The sequence below is a fragment of the Astyanax mexicanus genome, chromosome 14 (genome assembly GCF_023375975.1).
Source record: "Astyanax mexicanus isolate ESR-SI-001 chromosome 14, AstMex3_surface, whole genome shotgun sequence".
Lineage (NCBI taxonomy): Eukaryota > Metazoa > Chordata > Actinopteri > Characiformes > Acestrorhamphidae > Astyanax > Astyanax mexicanus.
In genome coordinates, this window is record NC_064421.1 from 13,110,379 (window position 1) to 13,131,258 (window position 20,880).

General features: G+C 38.5%; 1 protein-coding gene across 2 annotated transcripts in view; it reads right to left on the reverse strand.

Moving 5' to 3' along the window:
- Positions 1-2,108: 2,108 nt before the first annotated feature.
- The window catches only part of LOC103025948 (hippocalcin-like protein 1), a 45,778-nt gene continuing 27,006 nt past the window's right edge, over positions 2,109-20,880 (reverse strand). For both annotated transcript variants that reach the window (XM_022673131.2, XM_049463570.1), the window contains 3 exons: positions 6,978-7,491; positions 4,987-5,092; positions 2,109-3,735 (listed from right to left, as the gene is read on the reverse strand). In XM_022673131.2, coding sequence (XP_022528852.1) covers positions 3,638-3,735; positions 4,987-5,092; positions 6,978-7,355 — 582 coding nt within the window. In that variant the 5' untranslated portion in view covers positions 7,356-7,491 and the 3' untranslated portion in view covers positions 2,109-3,637. The remainder of the gene's footprint in view (positions 3,736-4,986; positions 5,093-6,977; positions 7,492-20,880) is intronic.

Consider the following 20,880-nt stretch of genomic DNA (forward strand, 5'->3'; position numbering starts at 1 on the left):
AGTTTTTTTTTATATTATGTTCACACACGTCTTTATTTATGACATTATGGGTTAGTTTCAAGGCAAAACATTTTGGTGCCTTGTTATCCCATTTTCTCCCCAATTTACAAGGCCAATAACCCAGCCCACTCATTAGGACTCTGCTATCACTAGTGATGCCCCAACACCAGGAGGGTGAAGACTAGCACATGTCTCTCCTGACACATGTGAAGTCAGCCACCGCCTCTTTTTGAACTGCTGCTGACGTAGCATTGCCGAGTAGCATCACAGCGTGCTCGGAGAAAAGCGCAGCGACTCGGTTCAGATACATCAGCTCACAGACGCCTTGTGCTGATTGACATCACCCTTTGGAGTGATTAGGGGAGAAAGTGCCATCTATCCATGCAGACAGAGCAAGACCAATTGTGCTCTCTCAGGGCTCCGGCAGCTGATGGCAAGCTATATGAACAGGTTATGAAACTCAAGAGTTTTTATATTATCTGATTACCCAAGTTAATGTAAATGCTTTGATCACATTATTGGCAGTAATCAGATTATGAAGTGCATTGTAAAAACACTCTTTGAGGCCCACAGAAAAAAGTGTCTATCCTCTTCCTCACACACCCAGCAATCTGTGCTTCAGTGTTCTCCTAGTTTACAGTGATCTTCCATCACTGTAGCAGCAGTTTACTTGCTCTAGTTTCCCAGCCACAGAGATTCCATCATGCCTCACTGCTCTGTACCAATCACTACAGGCCAGTGCGGGAATTTGCTCCTCTTTCATTTATTGTTTCTACCTTGTTCAATTTGTGCTTCATCAATTCCACACACAGCTCCTCCCGTCTCCAGCTGTAGTGTGAGCACTCCTGTTCCCCTGTTCCTCAGGCTTGTTTGAAGGGGGCAGCCCAGTCGATATTCCTCCTCCATCCCTCGCCCATCCCCCAGCTTGCCATTATCAGGGAATCAAATACCTGAGGAGCAGCAGGATGCATTCAACTTTGCACCTTAGCTAATTAAGCAGCATGATTAGGAACTGTTTATAACGGTGCGCTGCTGGTAGCTCGGGAACGCATGCAGCTGCATAATCCTCTGGGTGCAGGTATGTTCTTCACAAATATCACAGTTTGCCGAGAGCCATATGGCCAGAATATCAGTCTTTTTTCACACTATCAAAAAAAAAAGGAAGAGTTAGCTGGGAGTGTATAAAACACAGGAGCTTGTCTTCTCTTGTGAAATAAAATAATATGATCATTTCTAAAGAAGCAGCTTCTTCCAGGTTCTTTTTATTTGATGTCAGTTAAATTCCTTATTAGGGAGGGGACAAAACATGTAGTTAATGGCATCAATGTGTGACCATCACTGCAAGCCAAATATTATATTCAGGATTTTATTTGGCCACATTCCGTGACTTTCTGACAGCTTTTGTTAGTTACCTCAGAACCTGCAGTGCTGCTAATGGTGCTGATACAAGAGCTACTGCGAACATGGAGATATCAAAACGCCAAACTCCTGACCTTCTCCTGCTCATTTACACTTTGATAAAACAGAGAAACAGAACCAGAATTAGAACTGAAGAGAGCTGGCAAACTAAAAGTGAACAGTCCTTGCTAAAATTCATCTATGACAGACAGCTGCACCACAATGCATGTTTTTTAACATTCAAGACTCAAGGTTCATCTGCTTAAAGCACATGGTTCCACTGGTCCTGGACTGCCTGACCCAGAAATCACATTCACTTTCAATGCAGGATTGTAACTGGATTGTAATTTCAATCGTTGAATGAAGATCAAACATTGATATACTTAAATATATATATATATATAAATAAATGTGAAGATAAAGGTTTTCATGTTGTGTCCAGATCTGTATTGTGGAACAAAATATTGTGTCTCTAAATGAATCTATGAAGTCTATCAGTAAACATTTGCATGTTAACCATTTACTAAAAATCAGTGCTTTTGAGAATTGATGCAATATTGCAAAACCAAATACGGCAAAACTTCAAAACATCAATATTTTCTTATACCCCTAATAAGTAATCCATACAAATGTCAAAAAGTGTGGTCCTCATGGAACATTTTACAGCTTTCAACTCAACAGACAAATAATAAAAACACCGGCACGACCTATTTCAATCCAAAAAGGAAGCACAACGTTTTTAATGGAAACAAAAATAGAATTATCACAGTAACACTCCAGAGCTGTCATATTAACCACACATTTACAGTTTCCTTTATAAATACTGCAAGACATTGGTTATAACCATGAACAGGCTGTTTCAGAACAAAGAATGTCAAGGTTAGTGAGTTTCATGTTCAGCTCCGGTGCCAAGGCCATAACTGTCATAAAGGATTTATAATGTTATGTTTATGATCCCGATTCTGCCTCGATTTTCCTTCATTCTTTCTGTTTAACAAAATGTGTTTACTTAATGTCAGAGAAATCACAGGGGAGATTCCAGTAACACTTTGCTTGATATGTTCCTGATGGCGTGCTAATGACTGTGCTTGGGGAAAAGGCTGGTCGTGAGGTCAGAAATGCTCCCTTGAGTATCTCCGTCAAGTAGCATCTCGTGATGAGCCATGGTTTCTATGGGGATGTGAATGGAAAACGATAATGTCCCATATGTGTAATCGACATTACTGAAATGTTGACAGAATTGCAGGAACATGCAGTCTGTGGCACAGATGGAGGATATGTCTCTTATTTTTGGACGGAAACTGAAGTTATAAAAAAAAAAAAGAAAGGCATTCACATTGAGCTTCACTGTATTCCATAGTGGGCTTCCTAAACTGCACCATTAACCACAATGATAATGGCAAGAATACAAAATAACAGACATCAATATGGTCCTTTTTATCACCACAACAGTAATAATATAAAAACATTGTCAAAAATACATGCAACAGCAAGACTGTAAAAGCAAAGCTTCCGACAAAATGCAGAACCAAGAACAAGAAAAAGCCATTGCCTTTATATAAAAAAAACCAACCAGTCACACTGACAAACGTTCATGCAGTCCATTGGTTGAAAGCGTAAGGATGTGGAGGATAAGCATTCTTAACCAGAAACTCATCAATGTTCACAAAACAATGAACAATGCAAAAAAAGTACTTGAAATAATACATAAAAACACACACAAAAAAAAAAAATACAGTCCTCCTAAAATAAAAAAAGACTTAAGTAATTATACACTGTAACCCATAGGTCTTATGCCTGGCCATGCACATCTTTACTGCTCAGCCAAACGAACTTAATAGTCCTCAGCCGTGATGCTTTTATAATAAAACATATATATATTTGTCCAATTTTCAATTATTCCATTAACTATTAAAACAAATACAGAACAAAATAAAAATACACGACACCACATTTCTCATTCCGTAACACACGGTACTCTAAAGCATAACTCAGTGACCCTAGCACTGACTGATAACCATTCACATTCACTGACTGGTCCCTTAAACCAGCACCAAACCCGATTCCAGGTTCTGTGAAGCGCTGTGAAGGAACGGTGACTCTCATGCTGCTGACTACAGTGATAAACTCCTACACAGTTACACCAACACTTACTGTGTGCACTTCAGACTCAAACAAACACTATAGTAACGTGCTGTGAGAGCGGGACAAAGCTCCGAGACTGGTGACAGAACCTAGCTCAGAACTGGCTGGCACTGCTGGGGTCACACTGCAGAAGACGGACAATGGAGGGGTCACTCCTGGCACCCTTAATGAACTCCTCCAAAGAAATTTTGCCTGTAAAAAAAAAAAGCAAGGAAACTCATATCAAATATAACTTCAATGGCAATAAGAAAGCAGGAACTGACACCATATACAGTGCAGTTATAGGATAACACTTTGCATTAGCAGACATCCCCCCTCTCCAACAAATTTGCAGGATTCTTTCACATAATATAAATACTATAGTATAAAGACTTTAAATAAATAAAAAACATTTAAAAGCTGCCTGACCAGTGGAGAGATGGTCCCCCCTTATATTTGTCCTTGCCTCCAAGCTCACTGGGGGTTTTCATATTCTGTATTGTTATGTTTAATGTTTTGCCTGATTCTTTGTCCTGTGATCACATTTCTGTAAAGCTTTGTGACATCAGATGTTAAAACTGCTATCCAAATAAATTTGATTTGATTTGATTATGATCATATACAATATTCAGGAAATCGAGGCACTATATGAAGCTCAATTAGGCTTAGTTTTTAAGAATGAATAAAAGAATATATGAAAGATGTAATGAGTAAATGAGTATGTAAGTGAGAAATTGGTGCAGCTTTCCTGGTAGGCCATTTGCATTTGTGTCCTTACATTTATGCAAAAACAGGCATCTCCATTTTTGCTTTGCTTCATTTCTTTTTGACATATCAATCAATATACAGCTCTGGAAAAAAAATAAGAGACCACTTAAAAATGATTTTACCAAATTGAAAACCTCTAAAATATAATCAAGAGGAAGATGGATGCTCACACGCAATCAAACCAAACTCAACTGCTTGAATTTTTGGCACCAGGAGTAAAGCAGCATAAAGTTATCCAAAAGCAGTGTGTAAGACTGGTGGAGGAGAACATGCCAAGATGCAAGGAAATTGTGATTAAAAACCAGGGTTATTCCACCAAATATTGATTTCTAATCTCTTAAAACTTTATGAATATAAACTTGTTTTCTTTGCATATTTTTTGTTATTTCAGTCATTTTCCATTTTCTGCAAATAAATGCTCTAAATGACTATATTTTTCTTTGAAATTTGGAAGAAATGTTGTCCGTAGTTTATAGAATAAAACAACAAAGTTCGTTTTACTCAAACATATACCTATAAATAGCAAAAATAGAGAAACTGATTCAGAAACTGAAGTGGTCTCTTATTTTTTTTCCCAGAGCTGTAAATGCTTCAAATTACCTAAAATAAAAAAAATCATTTACATGGACTTTGTCTACTGTAATGTTAATGTTTTGAAGATACAGGTTTGTTTTTGTGTTTGAGCTTATTTTTTACCATCGTTATTGGTGTCCATCTGTCTGAAAATCTTATCTGTTCTCTTCTCTGGAGTGGACTCATCCTCCGGCATCTTCATCACAGAAGAAACCATCTTATAGATCGCCTGAGGGAGAGTAGACCAATATGTAATACAGAGACAAAGACTTCCATGAAAATATCTGCATAGGACTTTTTTATTTAATCTGAATTAACCATAAGCAACATTTAATTCTTTAAACAGTGCAGCACACAACAGTCATCTAAACTCACAAACAATACACACAAAGGGCACCAAAATGTCTCTGGTGCCCTAAAGAGATGTGTATAAGGAATATATTCTGTTATATATACTGCACAATATTGGAAAAACTATTCAGCGATATAGATTGTGATATTAAATAAAACAAGATTTTTTTCCCCCCAAACAACCTATTGTGTGATTATTACTGCGCATGCTCACATTGGGATGATGGTACTGAAACACAGTACTGTGCAGCTCTACTACCGGGCATATGTTTTATTTTTTCCTTTATACTCTCCTTTACGATTTAAAAGCACCCCTTTCTCTACACTTTACATTTAGAAGATCACAAAGTAGTTCTTGTCCCTCTTTCCATTTTAACTCATTTCAATCATTAAACCTAACAAGCTGAGATGTTCCAGAATGGTCTCATGAGTCTGTGAAACTCCTCTGAGCCTCATTTTCAGATCTGTTTTTTCCCTGATTATCTGAACCCTGTGTGCAGGTAAAGCTATTATTCACAGCTATTATTCTCCCTCAGAAAAGCATCTTACATGTGCTGCATGACACGACAGGGAAAAACATCACATCACAACACAGCAATTATAACTAGGGGTGAGAATCACAGAGAATCTCTCAATTCGATACTGTCACAGTAAGTTACCCACGATAATGATATAACATATAACATAGATACTATGATTCTGTGATATTCGATTGATCACAGGACAATTTTCTACGATACTTCACAGCATCTGTGTTACTAAAAAGGATAAAATATTTCTATACAAACAAATATCAGAATTATTGTTCACTGCAGGTTTACCCTTTTCATTTGATTAGCACCATCATGTGGAGTAATGAAGCAGTAACTTTAGTAAGTCATATTTGGGGTGAATCTAAGCAAGTTTAGAGCACATATGTTTCAAAAAATATATCAATATTTGATGCCACATAAAAAAAAACTATACAATATATCAGAAAATCAATATTTTGTCCCACCTCTACTTATAACTGCAACAACTAGAGGCACATTTACATTTATGGTATTTAGCGGACAATCCTAATTAACCTCACATTATTAGAAATAAACGTGCTACAATTGGTTCCTTGATTAACGTCAAAGAAAGTCACTTTTGCTGTCTTAAAGAACCATTTTTGCAATAGAGATGTGTGAGTGTAAAGAACATTTACACCAGGTGAAGGTTATTTAAACCATTAAAAAGTTTATTTCTAAGGCATCCCTCAATGAATCATTTAAAGTATCTCTATTTTGAATAATGGACGAATGCAAGACACTATCAAAAGGAATACATCCTGCAAAACAGCAAGTAAAATAAAGAAATAATACTTTTATAGTACTTTCTCTAGATAAAATATACCTCAAGTCTAAAATGTTATAAAAAACTATTGACACCACTAATCTAAGCATTATTTTTGGGGGGCTTGGCATGCTGTTAACTGCAGTATGTAACTCTGGTAGGAAAATCCCCAGAACTGTGTATTGCTGCATAAACAAGTCACAAACAAGTCACATTTGTGTAAAATATTATGATATTACTATCCTACCTCACATACTACAAGTTCACATGCTTGCTTCACTTTCAGTTACTGTTTGGTATCTCTTTGCTTGCCCACAAATGCATGTGTAAAGCGTGTCCTTTAGTGGTGGGTCAAAACAGGAATTAAAACCTGAAAACCTTCATACAACAGAATGTTGACACGTCACTCCTGAAAAATACCAAACAGAGAGAAAAATCTGCCTCACCTGAACGATTTCCAGCATCTCTCCTCGGCTGATGTATCCATTCCCATCCAGGTCGTACATACTGAAGGCCCACTTCAGCTTCTGCTCTAACTTCCCTCGTGACGTCACACTCAGCGCGATGATGAACTCCCTGAAGTCAATGGTCCCGTCGCTGTTGGTGTCGAATGTTCTGAACACATGCTCTGCGAACTTGGAGGCATCTCCGTAAGGGAAGAAGTTGGCGTAGATTTTCTTGAACTCCTCTACGGTGAGGTGGCCTGTGGGGCAGTCTTTCAGAAAGCCTTTGTACCACTCCTGCAGCTCATGGTCAGTGAACTCCGTGTTCTCCCGCAGGTCGTGGAGCACCTCGGGCCTCAGCTTGCTGTTCTGTTTTCCCATGGTGCCCAAACGATTCCCTCGCAGGCAGGCTTTCCTCTCTGCTTCACTCACACTTTCAACTTCCCACAGAGATCTTTTGTGTTCCTTCTTTTTCTGTCTCTTCGGCTCTTCTCCTTATCTCCTCAGACCTTGCACTCTGTCAGATGACAGGCGAGAGCGAGCGAGAAAGAGTGTTAGAAAGGTAAAGACAGAGAAAGAAAGTGAGAGAGAGAGAGAGAGAGAGGGAGAGGGGTTATCATGTGAAATTAAAATATTTTAATGGTCTATGAGGTCTGTTTAATGGGAAAAAATATTTGATGTGGATCATTTATCAGTCCAGATTCACTCTCATATATACTCATCGTCAAAAAGTACTATACCCAGAAGGAATCAGTCAACAGCAGTAAAACTTGGAGGGTAGTCATGCTAGACTGTCATGGGGTGTCATGGGGGAATGACACTGAGTCATCTTGAGTGATAAGTCCTCCTTTTGTTTTGGTGATGACCCAACAAAAACGTTCTATCCTTCAAGCTGTATGGGATGGACCATCACAAGACACCCTTAAGGATCTTTACATCTCCATGTGGAGACATTATTTTGGAACTATTCTTTTGACAAGGAGGGCAAATCAGCTTCAAGACAGCAAATAAAGAACAGCCGGGAAATAATGATTATTGCAACAGTACAAGGGTGAAAGCTACTGTCAGGGCTCATTAATCTAAAATGAACTTTAATATTTAACTAATCAAAAACCATTACCACACTAAACACCAGGGGTCAAGAAATAAATGAAGCCCTAATGAAACCATTAAGAAACACAGCAAATGCTTCTTTTGCTCCCATCACACAATTATGATGCTCTTAAGTCATTACGCATGCAAACACAATGGAAATTTGGAGAGGGTTCAGGCATGCTCCAGATCTCTGCTCCAACGAGCTCCCTGTGGTATTCAAAACAAGCAAAATATCCAATCACAAAATCAGTACACAGTGTAATTAAAACTAGTTTATGCAAATTCAAACCTTTACACGAACATTAGTCCATTTTCGCTCCCATTTCTTACTAATTCAGAACTGGGAAGCATGAAGAACATTAATAAAGATGATAATTTTAGCAATTTTAGCAATGTGTATTAGTACATGGGCATCATGTGCCTGGGAACCCTGTTTGAAAAAGAGCAGTAAGTCTCCTCCAAATTACTCTACCCCATCTCCCTAAAACTCCATTACTCCATCAATCTCAACCCTTCCCCACTCCACCCCATCTGAAAGCTCCACCACTCCAATCCATCTCAACACTCCACCCCATCTCAAAGCTCCACCACTCCAACCCATCTCAACACTCCACCCCATCTCAAAGCTCCACCACTCCAACCCATCTCAACACTCCACCACTCCAACCCATCTCAACACTCCACCACATCTCCTCAACACTCCACCATATCTCCTCAACACTCCATCACTCCACCCATTCTCAACAATCCACCATTTCACTCCATCTCAACACTCCAGCACTTCACCAAACTCCATTAAATTAACCCTTTCAGACCCTGCGTCCATTTCAATGGACATCATGAGACCTGTTGTATATTAGAATAGAACATGAATCAACCAATGAAAAGTTCACAAGCCAATAAAACTGAAGCTCCACCCACTCCTCAGACATTAGGGCATCACAGCTAATGGGTGGTTTGTGAAATAAAAAAGGTTTAAAAAAAAAAAAAGGAAAAAGTTAAAACACAGGCTTCCAATGCAATGGACAATAAAAAAAGCAATTAAATATTTTATTTAATAATTAGATTACATTTTTCTATAGATTAAATATCAGAACATTAGAGTCTTCTGGTGTGTGGACAAACAACAGAAAACATAATTCAGGTCTGAATGGATTAAATAATGAAGTAAATATTAAAATGGAAGTGTAAGTAGTCTTTTAAATGAAGACAACAATGAAATTTAAAGTCAAATTATTTCAACACCCAATTACTCAACCCTCTTAAACACCCTAACACTCCACCTCTGCCTCTCCCTAAATACCTCAATACTCTACCTCCAGGTCCCTAATGTACCATTACTTTACCCCATCTTCTCAACACCCTGTAACTCCGCCCCATCTCCTCAAAACCTTGTAACATTCCCTGTCCTTAGTCAACCATTACTCCACCCCATCTCCTCGATGCTAATTACTCCACCCACAATGTACTCAGTGAATTATAAATAATTAATCTCCTTAAAGGGATGACGTTTGTTACATACCTGTAATGTACCTGTAATGTAACCTGTAATGTAATATTTGTTTCTAACACAGGCAGTGACTGAGTCACTTTATCAGTGAATGCACTTGTTTATTCTCACAGCAGTTATACATTTTGAGCCAAATTCTGGGCCTTTATAGCATTTTAATTTCAATGTTATTAGACCTAAACGTTATAGTGGGCAACACCCCATATCAGGGTGAAATACCATTAAGTCTCTCAGACATGTCTGCTCTGACCAAACACCACCTACCACTATACCAAGAAGAGTCTGATCTTGAGTTAAATATTGTAAATTGGATCTTAGAGGCGTGCTTTGTGCTCATGATTGCTAATGAAATGTGACGCTTAAAGGAAAAATGGGTTCACTGAGGTTATATTTACCACCTCTTAAACACTACAGTAAATCTACTGACACTTCACATTTTATTTAAAGTCTATTTATTCCACAGTGAAATGCTCCAACTAACTGGCTGACTTCTAAAGTGGTAATTACTGAGAGAAACAATAAAGGTTTTCTACAATTTCCCTGTTCATAATATTCCTCAGCAGCTGGAAAACTGTTGGAAAATGAGCCCAGAGAGGCGAGCAGCTCATGAGGCTTAATGACGACTGCAGCCAGGTTCCAAATTGCCATCCCCACTGTGGTGAAATTATCTGTACTCCACAGGCCACTCTCTCATGACTATCAAAAATGCCCATTTCCTGGTATAATTGAATGAGCACGGCTGTATGGCATTTGAGTCAACCATGTTAATTTTTGCCCCCTGAGAGTTCTCAGCCTTAATTTTACACCTGAAAAAAACAAAACAGAATGCTTCTACCAATCACCAACAGAAAGGCAGCCTACCAGTACTCCATTAGCGGTTAAGCGCTACAACCAGATACGAGGCTGAGCAATGCACAGACATACTCTGCTTCTGTGCTGCTGGATCATCCAGTAGAAAACCTTACATCAACACTCATGGCTTGTGCTACTCTGGGTAGATTCAGAACCAATTTTTACATTTTTTAAACATGCACACTCATTAATAAAAATAATGCACAATAATAAAGACAAATAATGACAAAACATCATGTGTGAATTTATTGATGATTCACACAAGTAATAGAGCAATATCTTGAGGAAAAATGCAGAACTAAAAGGAGGCTCTTGTACAAGAACCTGAAATTGTTTCCAAAAACAATATGGTTCCAGTCTTTAGGATTTTTATTTACAACACCACTGCAAACGAAGATGATGGTAACTGGCTAATAATGATGCGCCTCTTCTCAAAGTTTGACAACTGAGCAAAATGTCTTGAATGAGCTTGAGTGCATCGTAGAGGCGTGTCTGGCAGCCAACAATCTTTCATCAAGAGGTACACTACCTAAAAGCACAGCACACTCTGAAGAAAGCGCAGCAACTCTGTTCTGATACATCAGCTCACAGATGCCTTGTGCTGATCAACATCACCATTTGGAGTGATGTGGGGAGAGAGTACCATCCCACTCAGAGAGAGCAAAGCCAATTGTGCTCTCTCAGGGCTCTGATAGCTGATGGCAAGCTACATGAACAGTATTCGAACCGGCAATCTCCTGATCATAGTGGCAGAGCTTTAGCCCAGCAAGCCACTCGGAGCCCCCAACAAGACCCAGTTTCTAACCAGACCTGTAATCATTTACATATCTTCCCCACATATCTTCCCCTGTAATAATTTACATATATTCCCCACTCAATTTCCCTTATTGGTGCATCTTATTTAATTACAATACCTCTTTATGTTGCTCACATATAGGCTTTTCTCATTTGTGGTGTTTCTCCCCATTGTCCCACGATTTAGCAACTTGCCCCTGTTACCCCACAGATGATCGGCACCAGCTGCAATGAGCAGATAAATTACTGAGAGCCACACAGAGATGCCAGCAAGCACAGCAATGAGACACTGAAGTTACCGTTATTTCAATATTTACAAGCCGCCAAGTTAACAAGCTGCTATACCAGCTGAAAGGGCAGGTTTATTACACACCACTTAGACTAGATATTGACTGACAGACACCCCCCTGCAGATTTAACCGCCTTATGTATAATCATGATTACAAGTAAGTTAATTTATGCTAATCAGACGTGTTTAATTCTTTCCTTAAATATGAGATGTGAAAAAACTTGATTGACTGTTTAACACAATAAAATACAGTAGCAAAACCCACCAGCTGCCATTGACACGAAGCTCAAAGATATCACACACACACGACACAGGGCACCTTTTCAACCTCTAAAACCCCTCCGACAGGTACAGTAAGGTCGCCATGGCTACCACCACAAAAGGAATAGCAGACGTTGCCTCTTCAGTGTGCACGAGTGCACGAGGGATCTGACCGTGTTCGCACACTGCAAATTTCTGATACATTTGTGGTATGATGCCTCAAAAGATTTGAAATATCCATATATACAGAGAGACACCTTGTAAACATTTTAAATGTTTTCATATTTTCTGAACCTGAGAGTTGTTTTTCATATTATGTCCAAAATTCATGATGAATGGACCAACAGAAATGCATCAAAATGACTTGGAATATGTGTGCATTTGAGTACAATGGTTTAGCTGGTTTACAAGCATGACCAACATAACCAAGACCTAGACCACCAGTATGATCAAGCTTTAGCATGTTCTTTTTAGAATATATATATACATATATACGTATATATATATATATATATATATATATATATATATATATATATATATATATATATATATATATATATATATTATTAAATTTTCTTCCCAATTTGGAAGGTCAATTACCCAACCCACTCATTAGGATCCCCCATCAAGAGTAATGCACCCAACATTAGGAGGGTGAAAACTAGCAAAGCTTATCTGACACAGGTGAAGCCCAGAGAGAGAACAAAGCCAATCGTGCTCTCTCAGACTCTGGCCACTGATGGCAAGGCAGCATTGCCTGGGATTCAAATTGGTGATCATCAGATCATGGCACTAAAATCTTAAACATGTTCAGCCATGTTTAAGCCAAGACATGCATCAGCATGGGAGAAGTGTTTCACATGGGGAACATAATGGCAATTGTAAATCTTTTAAGGTACACAAGCTAACTAGGCTTTACACATTAATAAAGAACATTACACGATTATAACTGTCAAACATGGTGGTGGTAGTGTGATGATGTGGGGATGCTTTGCTTTGCTAGTCAAAGTACTGACTAGACCTTCATTGAGATGCTGTGGCAGAACCTTAAAAGTGCGGTTTGTGTTCTGAAGCCCTTTTTTGACTGGGTTAAAACAATTCTACATAGAAGAACCAGCCGTAGATCTTCCATAGCAATGTAGATAAATGACTGATCTTGATTTAGAAGCCAATTACATTTTGCCCACGTACTGCAGGTGCTGCAAAACTTTTTAATAAAAATTTCACAAGTAATTAATACACACACACATACAAGAAAAACTGAGCTCGTAATGTGCCACCCGAAACACCAAACACGCACACAAACTCATCCCATGAGCTCCAAAAAGCAGATGCTGCAACCTTCTGGATCCCAAAGAAACGTGCCAAGATCTGACTCTCACTCGTGCCTCATGGTGAGAGAATGCCTACCACCTGCCACACACAAAGCAAACACAGCCGACCGTTCCAGGCACACGCAAAGCCTGCACCAGTGACGGACGGGCATCGACTCTTTTGTGAATTACAATGGCTGAAATTTGGCTACATCAGAGCTTAGCCGGACCAGTTTCTCAGAGCGCCTGTGAGCGTGACGTACCGTGTGCCATGTTTATCAGTCGCCATCACCTGTTTTCATGTCACACGATCCATTAGAAAACATTCAGAATGAGAAAGCTTTATGAATTATTAAAAAGTTGAATGGTCCTGATAGTGTGGAAAGGAACAGACAGAAGACGGCGGCGCTAAAGCCTGCCAGAGATTAAGCCAAAGCTCCACGGCGGCCTACTGATCCCCTGCCATGGGAATCAAGAGAGACAAAATGCAAATATCGATCAGAGGTAGAGACGTGTCCAGGGGGATGGAGTTAATTGTACAGAGCTCAGCTCCGCTCTGTCAAAAGCTCTTAAGGCTAATGATAGTAATAGCTCTGTGGTGTAATTCGGAAAATAGTGGGCAAACCGTGCTTTTGCAAAGACCCACTGCGCACAAAGAGACATTCGGATACAAATCAACTCGGCACTACCTGCTGCTTTTATTGGAGCTGCTCAGATTTAATGAGTGCCACCTGTTATCTGCATAATTACAGGGAAATTTGTGGGCGTTTTAACAGCAAGGAAAGACCCTCTGCATACAATCACAAGGCCATTAATTGCACACAGAAACACAGCGAGTTTCTATATTTAAAACTACCTGTTAGTTCTACTTTATATGCACGGTGCTCAAGAGTCTATAATGCTTTTGATTGATTTGTCCTGTATTTACAGCCTTTTTCGTTTCGTTTAATTATCACATTAATCGTCCTCACAGGGATGTTCATAACAACGTCAGAGCAGAAGGACAACAGGATGTGGCGAAAAAAAATAAACACCCACCCCAAATATCCTGTGGGTTTATGAGCAACAATAGCCCATTCCTCTTCCTGCTGTTGACTTGGCGTAAGTCAACGCTACTCCTCCATAAAAGGAAAGAGAGTTAGTGAGCAAGGACCACAATACCTCCAAGAGGATGTCCACCCATCACACACACACACACACAAACACACATGGAAACATGGATACATATAGTTTTAAAAGCTTAAAAGCTTGTAAACGCTTCAGAATTTACCATATGTCTACATAAATTGGAGCCATTAAAAAAAAATAAATCCTCTCTTGAACTGCTCACTTCAGCTCCTTCTGCAACATTTCTTTTGGATTAAAGACAGGACATTGTCTTTGCCATTTTAAAACATTAACTTTATTATTCTTTAACCATTCTTTGGTAGAAAATATTGTGTGCTCAGAGTCATTGTCTTGTTGCATGCCCCATGTTCTCTTGATATTCAGCTCACAGATGTCCTGACTTTTTATTTCAGACTTTGCTGCTGGTATAATTTAGAATTCATTGTTCCATCAATGATAAGGACAATCCATCCCGGTCCAGAACTCTGACGAGACTAACACAATCATGTTTCACAGATTGGATAAAGATCTCTCTGGAATGCTGTTTTGTTTAAACCAAAAAAATATATATTTTGGTCTCATCTGTCCAGTGAACATTGTCCTAATGATGTTCTAGCTTGTTTGTGTGAGCTTTATCTGCAGAAGGGCAGCAATTTTGCAACCCTGCCATGCAGGACAACTGTTGTTCAGTGGACTTAATTGGCAACCATTACCATTAACCAGTATAAAAAAGGACTTTAAAAGGACTTTCATTTCCCCTCGGGATCAATAAAGTATCTCTCTATCTCTCTATCTCTCTATCTCTCTATCTCTCTATCTATCTATCTATCTATCTATCTATAGGTGCTTAGGAGTTACTTTGGCTTCCTTTGTGACCTCACAGACTATCACATGCCTTGCTCTTGGTGTTTTCTTTGTTTGTGAATCACTCCTTAAAAAGGTAATAATGGTTTTAAACTCTCTCTGTTTGTACATAAGCTTTCTGACTGCGGGTTGCTAAAAGTGTGAAATGTTTTCCAGTCTAAGGAGCAAAAAAATCTCAGAAAACTCCTCAGAAATCTCTCTTGTTCGTACAACGATGCACTTCCACATCAGACTTAGCAAAGATCTGACTTTGATAGATTCCTGTTCTTTGAATAAAACAGGGCTTGACATCCCATTGATTGCAAACACCCACTAATTCCACAACGATCTGCTAATCCTACAGGTCCACATACTTTTGCCACTCACAGAAGTGTAATATTGGATCAAGTCAAATATCTTGGTCTCATTTGCTTGATTTGGTTCTCCTTGTTTGAAATTCTGAAAGTTTTAGGTCACATTTAGCAAAAATATTCGATTGGGTTTCAAGCACGACTGTACAAGTCAAGAGGTTCCACTGAGGATAAGTCACCATTAATTGCCCACACAGATTCCAAAGAACGAAAAGGGCAGTTAATGAAGGAATATTGCATCATATTCTGTGGATGGGGAAAGCTTCATTAAAAGAAGTTAGATAACACAGTATTTAATAAATCTCGTTGGGGGATGTGTGAGTTTTTTCCCTGCTTATCCTTTCCAGAGTGGGTTTTCTCTATCTCTAAAAATACAGTTATTAAATGGTACTATGGCATTAGCCAGTAAGCACTGGGGACCGCAGGCAGACACTTTACTCCCACCAGTCACAGCATGAGAGAGAAACATGACTGTATTTCAATGGCGATGTGGGAACTTGCGCTTGTCTGCTAGTGAAGGACTACGAAAAAGTGCTACACCCCCGAAGTGTTACACAACTGTACGCGCACACGTGCCAGCACTAGTTCATGGATTGTGACTGCATGGTTGTTTTCTGTAATTGTGCAATATGCTAAGCATTAACATAAATATACAACAACTTAAATTGTGAATATGGCATTGTTCAAACTGTGCAAAGCCAAGTGCCCCAAATTATATCTATCACAAATGTGCTTATCTGTGCATCACTGAACCACAAAAACACATAGATCAGATCTAATCAGAGCCACTTTAATATGTGTTTTTTGAAATCTGACACTGATATCTGATGCACAGCAAAGTGATTCAGACTGGAATTAATGTGACTTTTGCATCAACCAATTTAATCATTCCTCATAAGAGAGGAGTCGAGGATTAGTTCAAGTATGTGAACTGTTCAGATTAATGTCTAATAGGTCACATTACGTTAACATTAATAGTGTGAACAGCCTTAAAATGGATTATGTAAAACTGTACTTCACAGATGTGAATAGTCAGATTGGTCTTTTTGGCAGTACACATGTGCTTAGTGCTGTTATCAGCCAGCATAAGCACACCAGAGGAACAATTGGCAACTATGAGTAAAATGGTAAAAATATGATATGGTAAGAATATTATCATAATATACAGAAAAACGTATTTGGAGTCGTGACATATCCTTAAAAAACACCACTGAAATACTTTTTCACACTGTCCTGTCAGTCTTCCAATTAAACTGGACCACTTTTACTCATAATAATGAAATATACAGTACAGTCTGTGTTCTATTAATGTCAAAATCCTCAATATGCTTACCAATGTAAATTATCATATTTATAAGTAAATGTATTACTATGCAATAAAATATTATCATATTGGCCACCTCTATGCGAAAGAGAGATGAATTCGCCATATTAAATCTATGCATGTGTGCTGTTTCCAGGCAGATTTGGTCACATTACCAGCAGAATTAAAGAATTAAACAAAGCAGAATTAAACAAAATTAAAGAGGCTTGTAATGTGAATGTAGCTTAATTAACCTTTCAATAGGTGGTTTATTTTATGAACAAGACAAGAGTGGGAGAAAAAGGTCAGAAAGGTCCAAGCTGAACCTGCACTTTATGCTCCTGTAAAAAGGTCCTTCGATGTGTTTCATTAAATAACAAAAAAACAGTTGTCACAAAATGCATTTATTGAGTATATTAAGTTGTTTTCGATGTAGAAATAGCACGTATATGACTTTGGTTGGGACAAATCTTGTTGACAAGCCAATTTACCACAGTTTAATTTTGCCTTAGAATGAAACATGTTGATTCAAATCTAATTTTGCGTTGAAATTAGTATAAATCTGCCTTAAAATGACACAACTTTGAGTGTTGCACTGGGTGGCCTTGATGCTAACAGCCATGCTTGGGGCATGTTAGCCAAAATGCTAATTCAGTGTAACACTGTTTTCCCAAGCTGGATGACTTTCTAATATTTGATGACAGATCAAAGGAACTGCACGGCTTCGATAAGGTATCTACACCAGTATGGAGGTTTTGGGTAGCTTTGGAGTCATATGATTATAGAAAATGTGTTTAAAAATCAAATCTGTTTTTTTTTTTTAAAACATTATCAAATTATTGTCTGAACCTAAGCCAAAGCCATTCTTGCAGATTCTGGAGATGACGGGTTTCTCCCTAGTATAAAAAACACCACATTCCAATAAAGCTGCTGTCAAATTCTGGTATGTAAGGATTTATAGGGTTTATAAAATGGCTTGTTTCAGGACACATTTTCAGATTTTTGCTAATTATTTTTGAAAGACGACACAACACTGCTTAAGGTTCATGGTAGGTCTGTTCCACATAGTGAACTCCCATTATTCACCTATACTAAGAATAACAGAGTTCAATTAGACATTCTGGTAATCCTTTAAAAACAAAAGTGTACCTAAATATCTTGATTGATTAAAACACTCAGAAAAAGAATGATCTGTGATTTTATTTTATAATAACAAATATACACTCACATATATACGAATACACACACATACACAAATGCAAATATACATGTATATGTATGAGGAATGGAACAGGGCTGGACAATAAACTGATATTTCATCATACTGTCACATGCTGCATATCATGATTGCCCTCATGCCGTACAATAATGATGAAACCGTGGTGATGTACAGACAATATAAAACCAATCTTCCAACACAAAATCAGCAGGAAATTTTTTTTTTTCCCCAGGGAACTGAATCAAAAATAAGGAATATATGTTTTGGAGTCAATCACATTTTCATTCCACCAGTTATGTTACCCATCAGTACAGCAGTAACACATTCCCACATTTGTTCTGTTTTTTTAATACCTGAATTTTACCAAGTCTTTTAGAGGTGATGCTTAGAGCAAAGTATCAAAATTCAATTCATTGATCATCATCCAATCTAGATTGCTAATTAGCTGTCCAAAATATATTTCTTCTAAACTGTGATCTGATGTGCTCCTGACAAATAGTTTTACACTATAGGCAATTGTAGTACAAAACAGTTTTGTTGTTTATTGTAAGTAAAGTTAGTTTATGCCTTTCTAACAAAGCAACACCATGGTTAAGCTGGGATGTGGATTTGGCTTATAAGCATCAATACCTGTTCTACTACAGGTGTACACACAGCCCAGTTTAGATTCACTGGGTTATTGTGCTCCACTCCACGTCATAGGGAAAATAGTGTCTCAATCATTCCTACTCAGGGCGATGAATACTTTTATCTGCACTATGTATCTTTGGTGAGGTGGGCAAAAAAACACTCCTTCAGTATTACTCTACCACCTCAGTTGTACATGCCTAATGATGTTTCTCAGCTTGTCCAGAAATGCATGGGTAAAGCATGGCCATATTTGTAGCTGAACATGTGAATTCCACTTCACATCTTTGGGAGGAACTCAGCTGCAAGACAAACCAATTCTGGCATAGCAATACTGAAAAAAATGTTACGTTTTTCTGCATGTTCCTTCTCTGGTAAGTTTGTTGGATCCTTCTAATACACAGATACAACATTACTTTTGTGCAAGAGTGATATTTTTTTTGGTTTAAGTCACACTTTAATAAAAAAGGGATGACAAAAAGAGTTGTGCCCTAATTAAAGTCAAAGTATCTTTATTAGTATCTTTATCAAAAAATGAACATTTGAGTCCTAATTAAGCTTCATCAGAATCACAAACAGGGCCAGTTCTATCTGCACACTTGGTTGTGGCCTTAAAATCATTAGCAAGTGAGATTAAAATGTGATCTTCCTCAAATGTAGGAATGTGACTTTCGGAGGGGTTCGGTAATGCGTGGATTCCCCAGGCCCCTGGTCTTTATTAACCACTTCTTCAAACTCGCTGGGCTCCCTCTGCGCCGCTTCATTGTGGCAGTGAACTCCTTCCCACACACAGGCTGCTGCACCACACACGAGGAACCCAAGCTGTCATCTCGGCCGCCTTTTCTCCTCCTCTCTCCTGCTCAGCTCCTCACACTTCATCAACCATGTGTGACCTTCATCTGAGCAGCTCTGGCCGCGCTGCAGCACGTTTATTAAAAGTTTTCTTTTCACACATCACTCACCTCTTCTTTCATTTCTCAGGCAGGTTCGACACCTTACAGAATTACACAATGACTGTGAACAGAGCCAACATATGGACAAACATCAGATGATTTTTCCTCTATACAGTACAGAAAACTGAGAATGAGCTGCACCTGATAAAGGTTTATATGAATGATCTTAATCTCTACTAATAACTCTACTGATAAAATGCGCTTTGATTGGTTCTGTTAATGCCAGAAAAGAACCAGTTTTCCTCCATTAAAAAAACATTTTCACATGTCCATGTTTGTAATATAGCTGTATGATTGATTTAAGAACCATTAAATTGGTAAGAATCCCTTGAAGAATGAACCAAGAAAGAATCAGGTGACTGTTCTTCATCCTCATACATTTCTATTACAAACAAACTTCGCTACAGATCCAATAGTATTTATTTAATGGCATCTCTCAAAGAACAATTGAAAGCACCTTTATTTTTAAGAGTATGGGATTACTGTCTTATCAGTTTACTGGGAAACACAGATGGCAATATTTTACCACAATATGTTTCCCATGATAAGGTTGATATCAGGATACTGTGATATCGCTGTGATACGATATAAATATATATTGCAAGACAATTCTCTACAATATTTCCCGAAATCTGTGTTACTGAAGAGGATAAAAACTCCTAAATAAGCAAATACCAAGACTTCCAGTTTCACAGAATATAACAGCCAAAATTATTCTCCACAAGCTTAACCTATTCATTTGATTAGAGCGCCATTTTAATAATAAATCAGCAACTTTAAAAGTAAAATTGGGAGTTTAAGGAATTTAGCGCACCTGTGTTTTTTAATTTAAAGCTCCACTAGGTAGGATTGAGATTTTGTGCTCGTGGGCTCCCCCTACAGTTGTAGAGTGTAATAAATGTTTCAGGCGGATTAGTTTCTCTTTCTCCTGTTCTGGCTTTCACAGACATAATCGGTCTCTTTCCAGCTTCTGCCAGAGTGTCTGTATGTTAGTTTGTAAAAAATGAACCAGTAGTCCTTGTAGAACTGTTAGAACTAAAGGTCGGAAAGCAGGTCGCAGTTCTCGTGAGCGTCGGTCGCGGCCGCCTCGGAAAACTTACAGATTCTGGTTTGAGCTCTGAGGAGCTCCGGCACAGACACGAGAGCACAGCTATTCCTCCTATTACACCTCAATGCAGCGCTGCAGTGAGTTTCAAGCTGTAATTTTACTTCTTTAAAAAGATCAAAAATCAAGGAATCCTACCTAGTGCTGCTTCAAGGTCACATATCAATGCGATACAATATGATCGAAACCATACAATAGATCATATTATTGATATATTGTCCCACTGGGCAGTGTTAGTACTGGGCAATGTGAGCCTAAAT